General features: G+C 40.4%; 1 protein-coding gene across 1 annotated transcript in view; it reads right to left on the reverse strand.

The window, feature by feature from the left end:
- The window catches only part of SNX25 (sorting nexin 25), a 79,982-nt gene that overhangs the window by 33,893 nt on the left and 23,802 nt on the right, over positions 1–22,287 (reverse strand). Inside the window, exons 4-7 of the mRNA XM_082759515.1 lie at positions 15,210–15,382; positions 14,155–14,341; positions 9,479–9,549; positions 1,011–1,201 (exon numbers count right to left, since the gene is read on the reverse strand). Of these exons, the coding sequence (XP_082615641.1) occupies positions 1,011–1,201; positions 9,479–9,549; positions 14,155–14,341; positions 15,210–15,382 (622 nt within the window). The remainder of the gene's footprint in view (positions 1–1,010; positions 1,202–9,478; positions 9,550–14,154; positions 14,342–15,209; positions 15,383–22,287) is intronic.

Genomic DNA, 22,287 nt, shown 5'->3' on the forward strand with positions numbered 1-22,287 from the left:
TACACGGTAGCATAAGCAGCCCATGCAGTTCTGCCACATGCTTCTCTTTGTCCTTTTCTCATTGGCACTACTGGCTACATTCAACTTGAGGAAACAGATCCAGGCTGCCTCGGCACAATGTATGGCATGCCATCTGAGGTCATGCTTTAAGGACAAATGAAAGGGGGAGGGAGCAGGGAAACAGCTCTCTTTCAGGTCACACAACAAAAAGAACATAAATATTGAGAAACACAAGAAAAAGTACAGAGATGTGTGCCACTAAGTTACAATTATTATAAGGATGTAACAAAACTGAAAGATCCCTACATAAAGAAATAACTTTTTTTTTCTACCTATACAAAAAAGATAAAATCTTCTAATTGGAATACACAAATTGCTGTGCTTTGCCCAAAGGGGACAGAGTAAATTACACAAGGAAGCAACTAAACAAAGTTTAGCACGGACAATTAGCCATGATTTTATTTTTGTAGCTGCTGACTAATACAACAGCAGTTATGTTTTTTTCAATCCCAGAGTAGAGTGATGTGGAGAATCAGCATTCAGTCAACAGCTCTAACAGAGCTGTTCTGCAGTGACTGCCCTTAATTTTGCCAGTTGCCTTCCAGAAGTAAGTGTTTGCTTTTGAGTAACTCAGTATTACAAAACCTACAGGTATTTCCTACAGTAAATACAAGGAGGCAAAGAAACATTGCACATATGTTGGCAATCTTTTTAGAAAGAAAGTTGCTACCCTGACCTTATCAACTCCCTGTGTGCAATATGCCTGCAAAATTACACACGCTTATAAGCCACCCAATCCTTTGTGAAGTTCCACATTTAGCAATATTCCACCCTGAACCATCAGTAGTCTTCCCAGGCACTACAGTGTTTATTTCCCAAGATAAATAAAATATGCAGCAATTAATTTACACTTGGCTCCAGGGGGAAAGGAGGTTAATGACAGTGGGGTTAATACAAACTAACATGTTTACAATGACCTTCAGACAACATAAATGTTATTCAGTTCATACCTTCTGACTCTGAGGGGCACCACCTTCATCAGAAACGCCATCTTCCTGTTGATCATAAGCAGGCCCTCCCAGGAGCCTTATTCTCTTCTCACATTGCTTCTTTGCCACTGTCAGCTGATTAATATACCTCTTCACGTTGCGAGCTCTCAGCAGGTCAGCTTTCATTGCTGCAGTTTCTTTTCCTTTTGAATCTGAGAATACAGCAAACCAAAGACCATCTTTTGTAACAAAAACATCTTCTTACCAACGCCTCTGCGACCCGCCTGATCACTGCATTTGTCATTCAGGAATCAACTGTGCATGTGAGTACAGATGTTGTAAAGTCTGTGTTTGAAACGATGATGATTCTGAAATATTCTCCTGTGATACCTCAAGCGCTTATATAAAACAGTTCAGGAAAAAATCCATATTCAAATGTCCATTGAATGCTGATTCCCCTCCAGCTCTCTTGCCATAGCTTGTTACAAGACACAGATCTAAAAGTTACTACAGGTTGTAACTGCATTAGGATGTTACCTGCAGCCATAGTGGAGCTGATAGTTTACGTACCTCACTGAATGAACATAACATTGACTACTTAGAGTCATTAGAGACTGGACTCAGTTTGCTCCAGCCCAGCATTTCATATTCCCATGCACCTGATTTGTAAATCTGAATTTCTTGAGCTTGATGCGAACAGTACAACAACCAAACTCTCCCTCAGGTAACATCTACTGAAGCCCAATCAAAATAGTGAGATGGCTAAGAAAAATCGTACCACGCCACAGCAAGACTGAACAATAATGTGAAGTAGTAAAGTACATGAGAAAGACAGACAGCTGAATAAGACTTGGTAATAAAAGGTATGATGATTGTATACTCTACATTCCAGCTTCGTTAGTTATTCAATAGGGCCTTAAAAAAAAATAAAGGAGTAGATAAAGCAGATAAAATCCTAGTATGTTGAAATCATGCCTGTTTTGTATCTGCAGGGTGAAATTGATTCATGTTTCTACACTAATTTTATTATACTTTTGTTCAATGAAAAAAATCCCACTTTTGCAGACTGCAACTAGAGCTCTGTAGCAAAGTACCTGGCTTGTACTCAGTGCAGGATTAATTGACTGCTCAGAGATAAATGATAGAGATCTATTCTACGTTTTAAAACACCAAGCACCAGTAAAACAATGGGGATGAAAACAGCATTCCATTTCCAGGACACTTGCTGGAAAAGAACAACTGTGCAGCTAGGTTTGTGAATGCATACATAGCAAAAGGAAATCTCTTTGGTATGACTTCAAACAGGTATTTGACATACATTTCTAATACACTGAGGTATCTTTCAAGATTCTTTGCAACCTTTTATTTTCCCCTTGAAGCCATATATAAATACTGCATGTGACTCAAATTTTTTCACTCATATACTGAAGGACAACTCAAGGTATATGGAGCTTCCTGAATGTAATATGAACACAGATATCCTCCCAAAACCTTTTAATGTATTTTTAATCTTACTTTATTCGCTGCATGTATTCGTGTATGTTGGTATGGAAGCTTCCTGATTCAAGGACTGTTAGTGTTTTATTGGATAAGTATCATTTGCATCTGAGCTGCCATGTAATAGTGAACTACAGAGATAATATTCACTGAAGCAAAAGATAAAATGAGTTTACCGTGAAAAAAAATAAGCCATCTGTTTTCCTGGCATGTTATCTCCACAGGGAAGTCAATAGAGCATTTAATTTAGTGTTTCAGTTCCCTGACCAGAGGTACCAGTATTACTGAGAGAAAAGGAAAGGCAGGGAAACAAAAGGCAGGGAAAGACTGTAAGTACAAAACAGCTCTCCCCCTCAATGTAAAATATTGAAGATTAATACAAATACGTGAACAGCAGTTTAGAGTAGAAGATGAAGATCAAACACTTCCCCTCCTGTACCTGACTCCAAGGTGGTTTCCGTAAGTTCACACTTCTCAGAATAGGTTAAATACTTTGGGTTCAAAATACATTCATACAGACAAGTGTAGATCTGACACCAAAACACTTTGCCCAGATCTGTCTCACCTCTCCTTGCAGCTATGATGCCGATACGGTACATACACCCACACACTCGTCTCCTCTGTCTGAGCTGGGCTAATACATCTTGCTCCCTTATTCCTCTGCAGCCATAGCTATTACTCCGCAGAGCTGACTGATTGCTGGGGCTTGAAAACCCACACTTTCCAAAGGTTCGGAGTTGTAAATAAACAAATAAATAAATAATAAAACATGCAGAAGTCATCGTGTCTACTTCACTTTAAGTCTTATCATCCTGTGATTGCAGAAGGTGTCCAGGAAAGATTAACAAGCCCTACGCCCCAACTGCTTCCTGTGATTAATTACTTTCTTCGCAAAGATCCTTGAAAAACATCTTTACACCCATAAAGAGCCACTCCACGTCAGAAACACGTGGGGCAGAGAGATGAAGATCGCTCTGCCAGCCTGTTCCTGCGCCAGGAACAAAGGGGACTGCCTGGTCACCACAAGAGCCTGGCAGTGAAGTCCCTTCGCAAATAAAAACCAGGAGGCTCATGAGTAGCATTCCTGCCAATACTGTGCTAACATGCTGCAGAACAAGAGAGACGGGCTGGATGCACAATAAACACTGAACATGACTTCCCTGTTCCACAGCAGGAAAATAAGCTAGCAGAAATCAGAAGGCACAGTTTCGTGTAAGCTGGGGAAGGCCAGGAACATCATTGCTCATCTTTTGGTATTTCAAGGTTTTTGAAAATTCTCCGATTTTCATATCTAAACTGTTGTGTTTTGTTTTGTTTTTGTTTTTTTCATATTAAGCCCTACCAAAATGCATTTTAAGCTATAAAGCCAACTTTATTTTTAATGTATTCTTTCCTGACCCCATCACCAAAGTACTGAAGTACAAATAAGACCCTTTTTGCCATTTCTGAGAATCAGTATATAAGCTGTTCTCTACATTCACGTACCATTGCATAAGCCAAATAAAACCGGAATGTTACAGAAGAGGCTTGCATTTACTTGCATACCCTTCAGTAAACACCAACAAAGGAAAGAGGAACAGCTACATACTACTAAGACAGACACTGTTCCATCACTGTGTAAAGATAGGAAATGCATCCTTTGAACACATATTTTTTTAACCACACTTTACAGCTTTTGGATAGGCCATTTTTCAGTATTTCACTGACGGCCTTCCTTTCAGAAGCACAACCTGCAAAGAACAAGAAGCAAGGTTCACATTCTTCCTCCCTGTATAATTCAGCTGACACTGGAAAATATTAAAAATACAAATGGTCCAAGGTTCAGACTCCTTCCAGTAAGTTTAGGTCTCTCCTGTACGTGGGGGCCCAGAACTGGACAAAGGTACTCTAGGTGCAGCCTCACCAGTGCTGAGTAGAGGATTTGCTCCACATGTACATGCAAGCACAACTGCAGCTCTTTCAACACTGCCAACACGCTATGCAAAAATAATTGTGTATGCATGTTTATTCTTGTGTGGAGGATAGGGGTGGTGGGAAGTCATCTAGGTTTGTCATAATTAAGTTGGATGGCACCTGTAATGAACTGGAATGTGGAAGTATCCATTTTACTTCATTCTAAATTATCACCTTGACAAAACCCACACATCACAACCCACTCAACAAAGTTAGTTTGGAATCTGTTTCTAAAAGAAAAGTCTCTTTCTACAGCTGATCTTTCAGAGCTACAGTTCACAAAAAGTCTACCCCCAGACAGCTCTGTTTCTGTACAGGTCTTCAGCTCCACTTACAGAAGCAAATATCTAGATGTATAGTGGGAATGCTCAGCAGGAGAAATCTACTATAACACAGCAGACTTCTTCCTACAGGAATGGCCGCTTATTCAATCTGTCTCACAACCCCTGCTTGAAAAGGAACAATTTTCTCAACAGGAATGTCCTGTGGTCAATTACAGTGCGGTGCCTAAAAAACAGTTCTATCCCATCATCCAAGGATGGTTGCTGCTCATGCTGTCACATAAAAAGTGGAGGGCAAAGAAAAGTAGAGGGTAAGTCAAATAACTCCACTCAGTGTTGGCAACAGTCTGGTGTGATGTTTGCTCGGTTTTGGCCTAAGACAAGTACATGACTTTAAGAGGTTTTGTCTGGTTTCTGTTTTTGTGTTGTTATTGCTACTGTTTTAAAAAGCATCTAGTGAAAAGGGGTCCCTGTAGGATCCTGTAATACAGCATCAGTGAGAGAAGAAACAAAGATCCGTCTGCTGAACATTAGAACTAGTGTAATTCCATTACAACAAACATCAAACTACTGCAGCAACTTATTTTTGTAGTTAATTCATGATTGTTATTGAAACTTTTTCTTCTGAAAAATTAAGAGCTGGTCTACATTTCAGAAGCTCAAGCCCTCTCCTGCGCATGCCACAATTGCCTACAGATTGATCCTCTTAAAAAAAAAAACAGCTTTACTAGAATACGGTAAAAGAATTTTCAGATAAGCATTTGTAGTATTTCGTAACATTAAAGATGCAGCTTTTTAAAAAAAAAAAAAAAAAAATCCTAAAATTTAGCTCAAATTTGATTTGGTACTTCCAAGAGATCAATCCTTATCAAAAGACAAGGTGAAGAGAGGGTTGAGTTTTTGTTTTTCAGAAGCTATTTTTCTTCCAACCAGAGCACAGTCGGATTGTACAAAAGAGCACAGTCCAAAAATATCACTAGGAAGAAACAAGGATGAGTGAAAAGCAAGCCTCCTCCTCCAGTCACTGCTGGAATGACCCTGACAGTTTTAGAAGAAGGTATGTAGAAAGTCAGTTAGAAGAAATAAAGCAGATGCCTGTATGCTAAAAGATTCAGCAGTTTTGGGCAAGTGTAAATGAGGGAGGTAGTGCAGTGCCAGCATGCAAGATAACAGCTTCTATTTACAGTGGCCTGCACAACTCCAAAAATAAACTGTCAACACCTCTGCAAACATTAATGCTACACGTGGTTTCTTATCATTCGGCTTTAGCAATGACCAAAAGCAATTCTCATGGACACAGAAGTTATATCATCCATCCACAACAGGCATCATAGTCATAACCCCTCACATTATTTTGTCTCAACCTTTTAAGACATTTGACTCTCTCAGGGAGTCAAATGCAAAACTTACTGCTTAAAATGAATCAGATGCTTTTGTACGTTTTCCTTTGCTCTTCTAGGCTCACATGCCAGAAGATTCAAGAGATAGAAATCTGAAAAGAAAAAAGACCCTATAACATGCCATTTTTCACTAGAAGACAATGATGTTCAGAAGTATTTAAAGGACTTTTTGCTCATATTAGAGGGCTTTAACAGCTCTACCAGTCTGTAACCCAGCCCTCAGGCTACTCACCCTTAAATAATATACAGCTGATCTTTTTTATAAACTAAAATTTTTTTGGTTAGTTTCAAGAGACTTAACTATGTCTCCTCACTCAACATCATGGGTACACACTACTGCTCAGGCACACTTGCTAGTCATGCACTTGCACAGCATCAGCTTTATTTGGATAGTAGCTAAGCACTCACTGCTGCAGAGTACTGGCTGCTCATGCTACACTACCTGCTTCACATGGTTGTTGCTGTACCTTTTCCTATGAAAAGCACTGCCCCAGGAAAGTCCCATGCCTCAAACTGATGGCAGTCAAGGCAATGTTTTTGTACATATTATGCTATACTTGCTCTACTCTTGCACTCTGACACAGGATAGCAGGCTGGGCAGAGCCTGTTGTGGAGTGGAGGTCAACACCCAGGCTACACTCTCACAACAATTTTGCCATCAGCAAATGGGAATAGATTGTAAGACTATCTATCACCAGGATGGAATGAAAGCCAAGAGATGTCCATGACACGAAAGGCTGATTTACTAGTAGGAAAGGGGAGATGCTCATACACTGACCACCCACACTTACACAATTTACACATATTCAGCAGGTATCGAGGGAACAGATTTTTAAAAAGGAAAATGGGACTGTGCAAACACTTTCATTTTGCATAAAGCTTCTGTTTAGTTATTCACCATGAAACCTAGCTGTTGCAGGATAGTGGTATGATGCGGCATTAAGAAAGGCAAATACAAAATGGTGACATTATTTTTGTGGTGGTGTATTCTAGAAGCGTTCAAACATCTTTTGTAATCCGCACAGAGGTGTGTTAGCTCTCTGTATGTGTATTTTTATTTTCAAGGAAGGCAGCACAGCTTTTTTTTTCCTTAAACTTTTCTTCCTAAAATTCAGATTCATTATCACATCAGGAAAAATGTTCCTACCTCCTTCAAGAAAAAACAAGACACAAAAACCCTTCAGGATTAGATTTTAGCCTGCTACAGACTGATGGTTCCTCTTACAGTTTACTATACAGAAACTGAGACTAAAAATTTTGGTAGATGAAAGCCCTAGTGGAGAAACTGAAAGATGAGAAATCTGCCTTAAATGCGTGTGAATTATAATAGGACTGTATTGTAGGGCAGTGCTGAACATAATGTTCAACATATATCAAACAAAACAGATCACCACTTTCTTCAGGCACACTATTTATAGAAAGGTTCTTTTGGAAGGGACCTTCAAAGACCATTGAGTCCAACTGCCTGACCACTTCAGGGCTAACCAAAAGTTAAAGAATATTATTAAGGGCATCATCCACATGCCTTCTGAACACTGACAAGGCATGGAGCATCAACCACCTCACTAGGAAGCTTGTTCCAGTGTTTAACCACCCCCACAGTAGAGAAATTTTTCCTAATATCTCACAGTCTAATATCCAGTGTTGAATAATTATTAGGTGTTTAATAAATAAAATGACTAACCTCTATAGCCCCGCTAGCTAAAACAGCCAGCAGCAGTCATCTGTCATCAGCTGAGCTCTTAAATCACATACAAGTTTGCCACAGGACTAAACTATAATGAAAGTCAATGCCCAAACACAACACTTCAGTGCATCAGCTACTGAAATTTTACCTGTATTTAAAAAAGAAAAAATCCAAAAGAAAATTCAAGAGGCCATAAAAATGCAGAACCATCTTCACCACAGAATAAAAGAAACTAGGTCTACTCTGGCAGAATGAATAGCACTAGCCTTTTCATATCCATCCTGGAGAGTCAGGCACTTGTAGCTTCAGAAAAACCTCTTCTGTTCACAGTTTAGAACAGTGGATAGTTGAGTGGATAAACTCCAGTGAGACAGAGAAGAACATCAGTAATTAATTGTAGGAACCTAAACTGCATAAAAATATTCCCTAAATCAATTCTTGTCACAACAAAGACTAATGATAGCACAAATGGAAATATAGGCTTAGCAAGATTGATTGCTTTTGTTAACTCTACTCAGTTAACTTCCATTTCATTTTATTATTTTATGAAGCCAACTTTCCATTAAATTAACTTTCTTCTAAAAAACGTCAGTATTTCTCTTTCTGTAATGTACGCTTGAGCAAAAACTGTTTACTTTTACTTCAGTTTGGCAAGCCAATATATCCTAAAGGAACATATATCTAGTTCTATTTTAGGATGTACAAGAAACATGTATCAGCATTGACAAACCCTGTACTTTCAGAAATTTAAGCACCAAAATAAAGTACCAAACTCTTCAGACTGAAAATTAGTGTGCCCCCCACCAATAAGGGGTGCTTATTTTCTCTGTTTCAGCCCCCCACCAATAAGGGGTGCTTATTTTCTCTGTTTCAGCATTTTTTATTACACCTGAATCACTTCCAAAAGTGTGACATAAAGAACTAAAAGCAAGACCTTTTAGATGTGTTTACAAGCAAATCAACTTATATTGACCATTGCTTTTTATAATGGTTTTGTATACCTTAAATTATCTGTCCAAGCAAAAATTTGGTTTGATACTTTTGCCATCAATATAATCTGTTGAAAACATACCACAGTTCCGATACATTGTGAGAAATATATCACAAAAATGAGTATATAAACTAAACGTAAGTACAAATGTAAAATGCAAGTGCTTGTGTATTTCAAAAGGCAGCAGTTGCCAAAATAGTGCAGAAGGATTTAAGAGCACTCTGTGTTACAACACAAAAACATAATACAAGGAAGAGTCAAAATAAAGTCTGACTGACAATTATGCTGCATCATTCCTTATTCTGTGTTTTGAAAGGAGAATAGACAGACTTCAGAAAATGAATTGTATTAAAAAGAAAGATTCTTAGCATAAGAATCTGCAGTGCCAGAAATCCAAGATGCAGAATGTTCTGAAAATAAAAGCATCACATATGACCTTTCGATTCAATCCATCAGCTTAGCTGAAGGTAGTGGTGGGAGGGGTGGGGGAAAAATACTTACACCACAGGAGTGTGGAGAAGAATCAGACAAATGAAACAGAACTGAAATACTAAAAGCATAGCATTCTTCAAATCTGTCCCAAAATCCCCCACAAACTGATTGCATATGTATTTCTGGAGTTCAAATAGATTTCCAAAATGAAAACAACAGATGTGACCAGTACCAAAATGGATTCTTACCTTTCTGCTTCTTCACTTGGGGAAAATTGCTGATTGTGGTTGCCTGAACTATTTCCACTACAATCTGATACCTAGTTTTAAAAACAGTAGGGGATAAGGGCACAGGAGGAAGAGAGAAGAAAAAAAAAAAAAAACATCCTGTTAATATTTTATTAATTTATTTATTTTTACAATGTGTTCTTCAAAGTACAGCATACTTAAGAATCCATAAAATACAAAACACCTCATCTGGAAACTGAGCCATTTCGCAGTACATATGCAGTCGAGAAGCAGTGCACACAGAGTAGAGCAGGGAAAAAGCTTGTCTTGAATGGAAAACTTCTAGCTAATAATAATAGTGCCCCCTTCTCTTAACTGCTGCCACAGTACAGCTAATACCATTCAGCGAACACAACGTGAAGGCATGCTCCTGAACACAAGAAGGAAATCTAAATGTCCTGTAGGAAACTAGGATGGGGATTCAGTTCAAGACCAACGAGCTGTCTGTTAAGGTCCCACCTAACGCATGCAATGAACACACGGCACAAATGTGACTTTGGGTCACCAGACCACCACCCTCTCTCCCTGCAGGTTTGCTCTGAATATCTAGCTGCCACTCACCCCACGATGCTGGGTGAGTAAACAGCTTTGGAGTTTTTAAATGTCATGGGTTAATTTTACTTTCAAAAAGTGAGCAGTATATGACAAACTCGACCAGTCACAGGCCCACGTGCACATTACTGCTAACTTCCCACTCTGATCTCCTCCCTCTGTTCTTTGTCTTGTTCATTTCTTTCCCTCATATCTTGAGTAAAAGATGATGTGCTACACCAGAGATAATGGTCTCTTGCCATGAATCATATAGCGACCTTTGGCTGCTATACTAATAAATAACTGATAAAATATATAATGCTGAAATTTAAAGCAGAATGAAAACTATCTACTAGTTATTTCCTTATTGCTATTTACTCTGTGATGTTAACTCATCAAGTCTCATCTCCAGTCTTCTTCTGATAGCCAAGTGAATTTGTTTCATACCCCTTGTGCAGAATTCAGCTTTTCTTCCTCATTTGTAGCAGCCTTCCAATTTATCCATGCTAACTTAAATCGGAGGGGAAATTAAGGTGAAATTTCATCATACAACTCTCTTGAAAGAAATAGGGACAACACGTTTTGTGGAAACTTGATTAAAAAAAAGGATTAAACTCTGCCTCACTTCATGACAACAATTAAGTTAAACTTTAGAAGGGGAGGATTTGAATGAAGTTCGTAGATAACCATACAGCATTCCCTTGTACTCATTTGGAAAATACAAAAACCAAAGACAATTTTTCAAAAAGCAAAGGTATGAATGAAAAAAATTACAAAACAGCTCCTCAAAAAACTCAGCAAATGACTTCTTATGAAAACAGGCATCAGCTCTCCAAATGTTCCTTATAAGAATAGAAGGGATGTTACCACAGATAGAGAAAAATTCTGATAAGGGCTTAAACTACCAAAATTTAGAGGCCCAGTAAAGACATTAAAGAGCTGTGAATTCAAAATGGTCTCCAAATTAATGATAAATAGTTATTGTATCACTTAAATAAGTTCCAAAAATAAAATCCATGCAAGCAATGCAGAAAATCAACGCAGTATTTCTTCAAGGCAATGCTTCCAACCAAGGAGAGAAAATAAGATTCAGAAAATCCTGGTACTGTTGATAGCCGTTTAGGGCAAGCCATTTGCAAGGCAGAAAGCTGGCACACCTGTTTACAAGGACGTCCACCACACACAGCCTCCCACTCCTTTCTGATCTCCTGGCCACAAAACCCTTCACTCATAGGTTCATCGTGATTCTAGTAGGTTTCTGAGAATTCTTCCCTATACCAATAACAAATACCTGGTTCTGATCACAAGAGATTAGCAAAACTCTGCTAATGAAATCAGCCTGAAAAGATGCCTGCTGGGACTCCTGTGCTGTAACGTCACCTGCACATATTAGAGGGCACCCAGGAGCTTGAGCTCACAGACTGTTTGATTCAACAACACATTTTATGTTTATTTTACTAAATAGGCAGTAATTAAATCCATCTTTAAAGATAAAGCATGGCAGGGATGTTTGAAAGAAATATTGAGTTTCCCAGCAACTGTAGAGCCTTGGGATAAATTTCCTCAAGGCTAAGCCTACACAGAAAATTGTTCCTACTTAAATCTGTTCTTTATCAAGATGTTACGTGGCAACATTAGGAGTAATAGAAAGAGGCTGAACATTCATAAATGCCATGTACCAGCTTAGAACAGGTGCTGAAAAATGATTTTCAAGTAAAACCAGGAAAGAGAATTTTTGATCAATAGAATACCATTACCCAGAATAGACAGGTTTCTCAGTTAGATACTAAGTACAATGTGCCAGTAATTTATTTATTGAAGGAAGAGAACTGGAAGCATCCTTCCCATTCCCATTACTCCAGCAGAATCTAACCATGTTCCTCTATGCTAAATGCAGTATACCTTATTTAGTTGCTCTGAAATGCATGATTTAATTCTTAAGTTGCCCTGTGTAGAGTCAGGAGTTGGACTTGGAGATCTTTGTGGGTCCCTTTCAATATTCAGTTATTAAGTGATTCTCTTTAATTCCTTCTTTATAGATTTTTCCTGTGCTTCATTGTTGTGAATTACAAGCCAAAATATTAATTTGTTCATATAAAATACAATTTATTTTGTTCATCAATATAGAGACCACTGTTTGGCTTCCTTGACATCAATCTGCAAACTTTCACTGTTACATCACAAAAGCTTTGTGAAGTACACAACCTAACTTAGAGATGCCTGCAGTTGACCCATCTCCAAGTGCTCCCATAGTGCTGGAGGGCAAACAGAACAGGAGCTCCTCCTCCCTGCAGAGGAACACTCCCCTTAACTGATTTTATAGGGACTGGCTCTACACAGCAGAGGAAGAGCACAGCCCCAAAATCAAAAACTGTTTTTCCCTTTGAAACGAACAGATTTCTTTTTTTTCTTTTTTTAAATATTCCACGTAATCAACATTAATCCAATGATCAACATTACACTGGTTGTAGAAGAACACATCTTAAGACAATAGCAGTTGGACTCCACAGACTAGAAAGCAAAAACTTAAGTGCAGCCAAAACCACGCTATTTTCATAAAGCAAATATGCTACCTCATATTAGGGAGCACAGTTTAAGGTGACCTATCAGCTAAAAAGAGAGCACATTGAACATTAATGTGCCTGAACAACAACAACAGAAGAGCTGGGTTTCTTTTGAAACAAGCAGATCCATTAGTGTGATTATGCTAATAAATATGATGTCAATTAGGTTTTAGACAGAGTCTAATAGAGACTAATTTCTGCTCTCAGTAAAGGCACACTGGCCCAGAGTAAAGAGCAAATTTTACAGCAGATAAGCAATAAGTAGCCAAGCAACAAAATCATTTCACTATCACCTAAGTGCATTTTCCTGTATCAGAAATGCAAGTGGTTTCAGAATCAAGGGAAAGAAGAGAAAGAAGTTATTTATGCAGCCCACATAGTCCATCCTGGTACACCATCACTTGGCCTGACCAAGCTGAGTCTAATAAAAGGTCTCGGTCACAACAGATGGCCCTCAGCTCACCAAATGGAATTGATGTGCTTGTGTCTCTCAGATGCTACTGCAGCCATTTAGGAAGCATTGTGGCAGCAATTGAAGGGAGTCAGGGAAGAAGAAAAATATCAGTTCTGGTTAGTGGCAACAGATTAGGACCAACACTCTGAAAATGTGTTCAGCAGTCCTCTGAAGCTTTGATGTGCTCAACAGAACCAAGTCAACACAGAAATTCTGCCAGAATAGTATCCCTGCTGCCTGTTTCCACTCACTTGTTCTTTATCCTCTTGCATCAGAAATCACAGGAGAAGCAGCTCACCCATAAAGATAAGGCAAGCATAAACATCATCTTGTACTTGGGCAAGCGGGCTAAAGAAACACGTGGGCATCCTACGTCACGATGGAAGTTGGAAGAAAATTAGCTGTTGACTTTTGTGAGGGGGAGGGAAAGCTAGCAGGAAAGTGAGCAGGTACTGTTTGTTCTAGGAAACAGTAAAATTAAACACATTTGTGCTAAGTAGGAGTAGGTTTTCTTTGGGTCTTTAAGCAATTCTTCAAACTTCACTGACATGTTTAAAAAGGGTGCAATTGGGAAACACCTCCCTGCCACAGTCCAGGAAAACCTCTAAGTCAGTGGTAAAGTGTGCTGGAGCTCAAACTTTTCTTTCCACATCACAGAATCACAGCAAACTGCTCTGAATGACCAGTGTCACTACGGTTCAGACAACAGACCTCTACAGTCCCCAGATATACTTCATGAAGGAGATATCACACAGCAGTGGAAATGCAACATACTATTTTATCTAACTCCACTGAGGCAAGCTGTAAAAAAATGCCTGGTATGCCTTTCAACAATACAGTGACCTCCAGTATACCACCTACCATCAGCTAAGTGGAATTCAAAAAAAAAATGTTCTACCACCAAACTGAGAAGTCAACTATATTACAGATTTAATTAATGCTGTGGCTTATCATCTTTACTGTCTCCACTTCACCAAAAGAAAAAGAAAACTAAATTTGAATTTAAAAATAAAAAACACAGTTAATTCCCAGTAATGGGCTGGCAGAAGAAGCATGTTTAGTTTTAAATAAGCTACAGCATCAAATACCTCAGTTGTTTCAGGAACTCAACATCGGAGCTGCTGTTAATGAGCTTGATGAACTCCTCATAAGAAGGAGCATATGTGTAGTCTTTCTTCTGATGTTCATTCATCTGTTCTCTGTACTCCAGCTGGCTGAGTAGCGTTTGGTTGATATAATCTGGATCACTCAGCAGTTCCACCACTGGTTTAAGTACTGGAGAGGAAAAATATTTTAAAACAAAATCCTTATGTTGAAGAATAACTGATGTCCTTTGAGAGAATATCGCAGATAAAAGGCAAGAATGAATACAAAAAAATATTTTAAAAAAAATCTCAAACCAGTCTTCTGGACTACATAGTACGTTTGAGACTGCGCATACCTTTCTTCTTGATAAAACTGTACTATTGCACAAATTGAAGTACATTGACAAAGCTGAGCTCTATTTGGGAAATTTCAAATCTTTTTATTCTTTCTGCTCCGTGTCTCAGATATTATGACGTTACAGCCTTTACAAATGAAAATTAAAAGTGAACTGAACTGCATAATATACTTGAGACTTCATAACTTCTGAATTTGACTTCAATTACATAAAAAATTGTTTGTGTATTTATAATCTGATTAAAGGGTATCTGATAAGAAAGCAAAACAGAAAATCCTCAATAAAAAAATACTGGATAAATCAATGACTAAAAAAAAATCTGGTATCATGATACAATTATAATCAAATCCTTAAATCTATGGATTCTGTGTGTCTGAATAAAGCAGAACAGGTCAGAATTATTCATATAATCAATAAAAACTGTGCCACTAAAGATAGCAGAAGGGTTCCCCTGTGACAAAAATAAAAGAAAGGAATGCATAAAGTTGGGTTTTATCCTGAAAGATGCTAAACAGCCTGGCATCAAGTCAGTACAATCAGGTAAGTATATGCTTACTTTTAAAAACAAAGTGTCTTACTGGTCAACACAGTAAATTAAGTTTCAGGATTTATAAACATAGTATCAAGACATACAGAAAGATGTCTGTAATTACTAATACTGTACAGGTGCAAATGGTTAATCATCTCTGATCTTTGCTCTACCTTTTGTTGCAAGGATTTCTGCAAGGACTATGCGCAAGCTGACAGACTGGATATCCTTTGAGGGCAGGAGACAATACACCAGAATTTGAGAACATTTTTGCAGGAATCTTACTTCTTCATCAGAGCTCCTCAAGCACGGATGCAGCAAGAAAGGTCTCGGTGGATCTTCCTGCCTAAGAAAGGGAAAATAAAAAATAGAAAAGAGAGAGAGGGAGAGAGAGAGAGAGAGAGAGAGCTTACATAGTACTTGTGTTATGACTAGCCACTATTTCTGAAAACATCCAAAACATGCAAAATCCATCATCAGGTTAAAAAAAAAAATCAGTAAAGAAACACTTTAATCCATGTGCATTTTTTCAAATTCTGCTTTAAAAAAAAATATATTCAGACACATTTCCAAATTAATTTGTCCTGTCAGTGTTTTCACCCACCAAAATAGAAATACAGTATTTTAAAACTGTATCAAATAGAAAAAGCCCAACAGTTGGAGAGAAATAAGAGTTTCTCTGAATTAAAAAATAAAAATAATTTGTTCCCTCATTGATCTTACAATGAAATCTTGTTTAGTTTCTCAAAAAAAATTGACAGGACGAACTCAAAAAGTAATACTTTCTTGTACAGCAAACTAATTATAGACTCGAACAGAGTATTTGGGATCACTTCCAGTTTGAGAAACAGGTCTGGCTGCTAGATAACGAAGGTACGATCTTTCCTTTGTTACTGGCAAAAAGTAAATACTTTTTATTTGATTTATTTTACATGTTTGACTTGGATTTCCTAAAACATCAATTTTCAACCTGCTACCTGCAGACTGCATCAAATTGCTCTGTGCAAGATGCCTTGATAGTAACAGACTTGGTATTAACATCCATCCACAGTGTAAGTGAGAAACTAAGTAAGAGGATTAACTAAAAAAAGCAAAACAAAAAAACACCACAGAGAGACTGTGCTATCAGGTTGGCAAACAAAGGAAGAAGTGACTCCCAAAGAGCAAAGACACAGCCAAACAAGTCACCTCAGTAGGTCTGCAAATGGGAACTGAGCACATCATTAACAGTGTCAGTGGAGCGTATACAGTGTGTAAATGGAAAGCAGGAAGCTGCAGGGGTGTGTGCAGCCCCACTTTTGGGGCAATACCCTTGCGGGCAGCACGCCCACCTGAGAGGGGTAATAGGCCCTTACAGGGATTTTAGGCACTGCTCACTGAGATGGGACTAAACCTGTACCTCCCAATTTTAGCAGTCACCTCTCCACCAAATCATAGATTTCCCATTTGTTTGAACCCGAGCACCTGAGGCACGCAGAGATTACAGAGCCGTTCAGAGAAAGGATGGGAGAGCTTGTCTTAAGTTGAGTCCTTTGATCAGCAGCTTGAGGCTGGAATATGCAGCTTTTATACTAATAACCACCGTGGATTTAATAATAATAATAATAAGCAGGGAACAAGCCTGGGACCAGAATCAGTTTTCCTCCATTGTCTTGAGTGCCTCAGAGTCAGGGTCCATCTTGCCAGCCTTCAGTGGAGGCAGATCCTGACCTTCTCAGCTTGAAGAAGGGGCTGGAGATAACTCTCAGCCAGAACCCTGAGCCTGCTGGGGAAGGCATCCATGAGCATGCACTCGCTCACCAACAAGCCAGCTGGATACTGGATACTAAATGGATGGAGGAAAACCAAAATTCCTTGTTGCTTTCACGTTGTACGTGGTGAGAGAAGCAGGTTCCTAACGTATGGAAAGTACATCAGGCCTGGAGTCAGTATAGTGTGCTACAGTATTGTAACGTATCATACTGATACACTCCTCTTTCTGCCACTGGAGGGGCAAATAAACACACACACAGCAGCACATCACGGTAGGTGCGTTTTGGGAAGACGGCACGAAGCCTTCCAGGGCTAACAGCCGGGGGCGGCCAGGCCACGGCTGCAGCACGAAGCATGAGAGCACAGCGTGCTGCTGGCAGGCTCCCCACAGACAGCCCTTCTGATGGCAGCTCTGGAAGAAACAGGGAGCAAACCTTCCCTAATTTTGAGCCAGTACTGACCAGTCCATCTCCTCCCAGCTGCCAGTGGTTTTCTGGACTTCTCAGAGCATGGCGGCCTGGATGTGCCACGGGAACTCCTTACTGGAGGTCACTCGGTACCTTTCTTTTAATCAAGAAGGGTTCTAAATGCAGAGCTGGTGCCCTAGCAGTTCCTTCACGGCCACATGCCTGACATAGTGCAACCCCAGCCTTGTGGTTTAGCAGCAAGGTGACCATGCCGGGGGTACAGGGTGACAGACACGCTGTTACCTGAGAGGGGCCAGGGCAGTTCCCAAAGCCAGCCAGGACTGGTCTTCAGCAGAAGGCCCTGAGGTATTATTAGGCTCAGGCCTTTCGTGTCTCACCCCAGCACCTCTTCCCATCATCTGTGATGTCTGCTTCCTTCCCACTGCCACAGGTGGCTGTCCTGACTGTTACCCACAGAGCTCCTCAGAGCCGATTGCCCCTGTGTGTGGAAAAATGACCAGAAATTGCATAGACTCAAAGGAGAAATTTCCAGTTAGACACCACTACATGGCCAGTGGAGAGAGGCAGCACTGCACAGTGGTTTTTTGGTAGTTGGCAAAGGAGAGAGCAAGTATGTTGGCAGAATATCAGTATTATTATAACAGTTGTAATTCTGCTCCAATAATGCAAGCCATTTGTTTCAAGATGACCAACATCAGTTTTTAAACTCATTTTCAGGAGAACACAAATGCTAAAATGACATTTGGTTTTGATTTCACTGAAGCCTTTTATTGAATCCCAAATCAAATGTTTTATTTTCAAAGGTGGATAATGGAGAGAGCTTCAATTGCTACAAGAAAGACAAATTTCAAAAACAAGGCCCTGGGAGCAGTTTGGATGTACATACTTTGTTTGCTCTTCTGAGGAGCAGCGTATGAAGATGATGTGTAGTTTTCATCATTACCCAGCACAGGTGGTAGGGCTGATTTAGCTCCAGAAGCTGTTTGTCTTGTTCTGGTAGGATCTTTTCCCTCCAGCAGCTGAATACCTGGCTATCTTCCTCAGTGCATTTCCATTCCTCTCACATCCTCCAGATACATCCTCCAGCCTTCTCTCCACCACATCAAACACCCCACCTCACATGCTCTCCCTAAAGACATTCATTATCCAAAATCAGACGTCTCAGGCAGACAGGCAGACAGAAAGTCTGGGCCATTTACGTACAGCCACCTCTTACTGGGAAGAGGAGGCTTCACCTTCTGGACTGGCCAGTCCACCCAGAGTCGGCCACTTCGAAACTCCGCCAGAAGCTCAAGCTGAATGCCAGAGAACAGGTTTTGTACAGGTTTCGTACACAGAGCATCAGCTGGCTGGCAGCAGACTGACTTTCAGCAACCCATTCCTGGCTAGTAACAGCAATGATGGAGTCAGAACTGAAAGAAAATGGTGACTGCTTTTTTTTTTTTTTGGCCTAGAAACACACACAGACTTTCCTTTCTGGACAGCTTTACCTGATTTGTGGGACACCGTGCCCAGTTATTAGATCAAGATTTACTTCAGCATCTCTCTAAACCCATCCACACACAGCACAGATCTCCTGAGGAATGACGGTCTGGTTGGGGCTGCAGGCACTCTGGGGCACCGACTGCACCTGTGCTGTCAGGCATGCGGGAGAAGGGCTTCCTCAGACTCTGCCTCCCTGTTGTACACATTTATTCCCAGTCCACAAGCAATACATACAGCTTGTCTGAGCTGGACCTACGCCAGCACTCTTCTGGTACAGCCAACAGAACAAAAACAGAAAATTGAACAGAATAAACAAGCAGAACAGCAAATATTTGGTTCTTGTCCTTCTAATTTGTTTAATGCATTCCTGCCTAAGGGAATATGGGGGGAAGGGGAGTTGCACACACTGCAGCTGTAATAGTTCCCTTTTTTTTCCCCGCAGTTATCTCCGTCACCTAACAGGACTTAAATCTCTGGAAGAGGGGCTCTTTCAGTTGTTTTCCTAGCCAAACTGTAATTAAAATATCATCTAAAAAGCAAAAGGGGATGAACAGAATCCCATCAGATTTTTAAAGGATGCCAGCCAGAGGGACTGGGCACCCAACACAAGGACACGGACCTGTTGGAGTGGGTCCAGAGGAGGGACACGAGGATGATTGGGGGCTGGAGCACCTCACCTGAGGGAGTTCAGCCTGGAGAAGAGAAAGCTCCAGGGACACCTTATGGTGGCCTAAAGAGGGATACAGGAACGATGGGGAGGGACTCTTGGTCAGGGGCTGTAGTGACAAGACAAGGGGGAATGGCTTTAAACTGAAAGAGGGGAGAGTTAGATTAGATTTCAGGAGGAAATTCTTCACTCAGAGGGCAGTGAGGCCCTGGCACAGGTTGCCCAGAGGAGCTGTGGGTGCCTCATCCCCATAGGTGCTCAAGGCCAGGCTGGATGGGGCTTTGGGCAGCCTGGTGTGGTGGGAGATGTCCCTGCCCATGGCAGGGGGGTGGGATGTCCCTTCCAACCCATACCATGCTGTGATTTTTGATAAAAGAATAGAGGAACAGTCTTCACGGAACTCAATTCTAAACAAGCCTGGCATTATCCGTGGCAAACAGTTGCAGCAATAAATCTTTATGTTGCTGTTGGGGCAAAAGAAATGAAGGGGACTGGAAGACAAAGCGTGAGGGAAAGTTTGGGGGGGATGACAAAACAGCTACAAAATAAACTAAAACACCAGTGGTAAAACAGACAGTCAGGCTTAGATGATCCTTTTTATTTATACAAAAAGTATTATACTTCTATTTGCTTCCATATATACTTTGTTCAGCTTGGAGGGAAAACAAGCTGTGCTTGTAGGGAAAACAGTGTCTGCCCAGCAAGCAGCATCCCTCAGCACTTGGGCTCCCCCCCTCACACCTACCTACAAGGTACCAGGGCGGTGAGCAACCATGGAAGCAAATAGTAGTGGCACTGCTGCCGTCTGTCCTGGAGCAGCAGCTAGGACACCCTGACCACACGCTCTTAATGCTTGGCATAAAATCTGCATCTTCAGCTCTATCATTACCAAAAGCACAGGAAGGTAGTGTTTGTTTCTGCAGTAACCGACAGGAACAGCAGAAGCTAACACAAAGCAGTGCCCTACATCTCTCCAGCGCCAATGAAGTTGTCAAGCGCTATTAAATAACTCAAGCAGAAATATAGGTATTATTTCTCATCCTGTCCAGTTTTGAACATGCATTATTAGGGCTGCGTGCTTGGACTTACCAAACAAGGAGATTCTTGGCAATCGCAGAAAACCCGCAACCAAAAACGAGCACAGCTATTTACGGAGAGAGCTTTGAAAGCCCAGCCAATTATCCACAAATTCCGAGCACAACTGCGGGCAGTGAACTAATACAAATGAGGCACTGGAGCAAACAGTTTCAGAAGCAGCGTGATACCAGGTTTGTAAACCAGGCCTATTTCATCTGCTTTAGGCAATAGAAAAAGAAAGCCACATGGCAACTGCACTCGTGTCCTCCTGAACGATTGAGACTGGAGTCATGGGGATTTATTTTGGAGCACTGAGATACAGGGGACTTCAGTGATTTTAAACCAGACAGAACTCAGGCTTTGCACAGCATGCCTACAGATCACCCCTCTTCACTCCCCTGTGAGCTACAAAGCCAACGTTAACCTCACAAATTTCTTGCCAGTGATTTTCATTTTTACCAACTTTTCAAGCATGCTCCTAATTTATTTTTTTTTTTTAAACACTATCCAAGGCTATTTCACAGTTTCAGAAAGCAAATGTATTTCCTTCGGCAGCCCCCAAACCAGTGGAAGATCAAGAAACTACTTGTGAATACAGGGCCATAGGCAGGCCCTGCCAAAATGAACTCCTTTGTATGGGGTCTGTTCCATGCAGAGCACTCCTTTGGTCCCAAACTGACACAGGGAGCAACTCTCCCCTGCTCTGCAATTGCTTCATGCAGTTATCAAATGTGTTCCCGTCTGAATGCCCTCAGCACCAAGACCTTGCCCCGTGCTATTGCAAACCTCTAAGTTTATCCAGCACTTCAAAAAAGGAAGCAGAAAAGCAGGTACTCCTGAAGACGAGCAGTTACGACATGACCAACGTTACAGAAATCTGTCCTAATTTCCTTTCCATGCTTGCAATTTTACCAACACAGGGATCTCATGGAAATTTCTCTCCCTAGAAAAAATTCTAGGGTCTACTCTAGATACCCATGTTTTTAGTCAGAACCATCTGGTAACTGAACAATAAAAACAGATCACAGTTGGAGCATTCAGAGACCTCTGGGATTTGTGGTTGGGTCACAAGCTCATGATGCAAAGCAGCATCTTTATTTTTACATAGTCACAATATGACTGCATGGAAGAGCTTAAAAATTATTCGTCAAAGAGATTAAAAAATTAAAAACCAACCCCAATGGCAGCATGGCATTTACAATGCCCATGCAACTCATGGACTCAGTAGATTTGAAGTTGGCAGTACTACTGCTCCACGGACAAGAAACTCCTCAAGAAGTCCACTGGATTCAAAGACGGGCATGACCAAGAACTTAATGACAAGCAAGATAAATCTGTCTGCTTTGGAAACAGGAAGCAAGCAATCAAGCAAATAAATAAATAGCATCCAGGACAAAAAGTCCCTAAAACATTAGCGACAAATCTACAGGAAATTATGTAAGGGTCCTTTCTCATAAAAAAATATATATATATATATATATATATATATATATATATATATATATATATATATATATTAAGAAAATCACAAAATGTTCCCTTTGGCCTTGCTATTGCTTTAATTGGGCTTTCAAGAGAGAGCCTTGCTGTTACATTTAAGTCTCAATCAGTGCAATTGTGAGCTGAAGTGTACGTGCAACTGGCTCTGACTCTCATCAGTACATCAACACTCACCACTCACGTTCATAAAAGGATTCAGAGAACTACCAGAAGCACACGTAGCCTGCACCTCTCCACCTCTGTCACCCTCAGATCTCTAACCTTGACACCACAGCACAATTCCAGTTGCTTGATCTGCTTGAACTTCCTCAGAAATAAAAGGAATCAATTCAAACCTTCACA

Source organism: Aythya marila (genome assembly GCF_965140915.1).
Source record: "Aythya marila genome assembly, chromosome: 4".
Lineage (NCBI taxonomy): Eukaryota > Metazoa > Chordata > Aves > Anseriformes > Anatidae > Aythya > Aythya marila.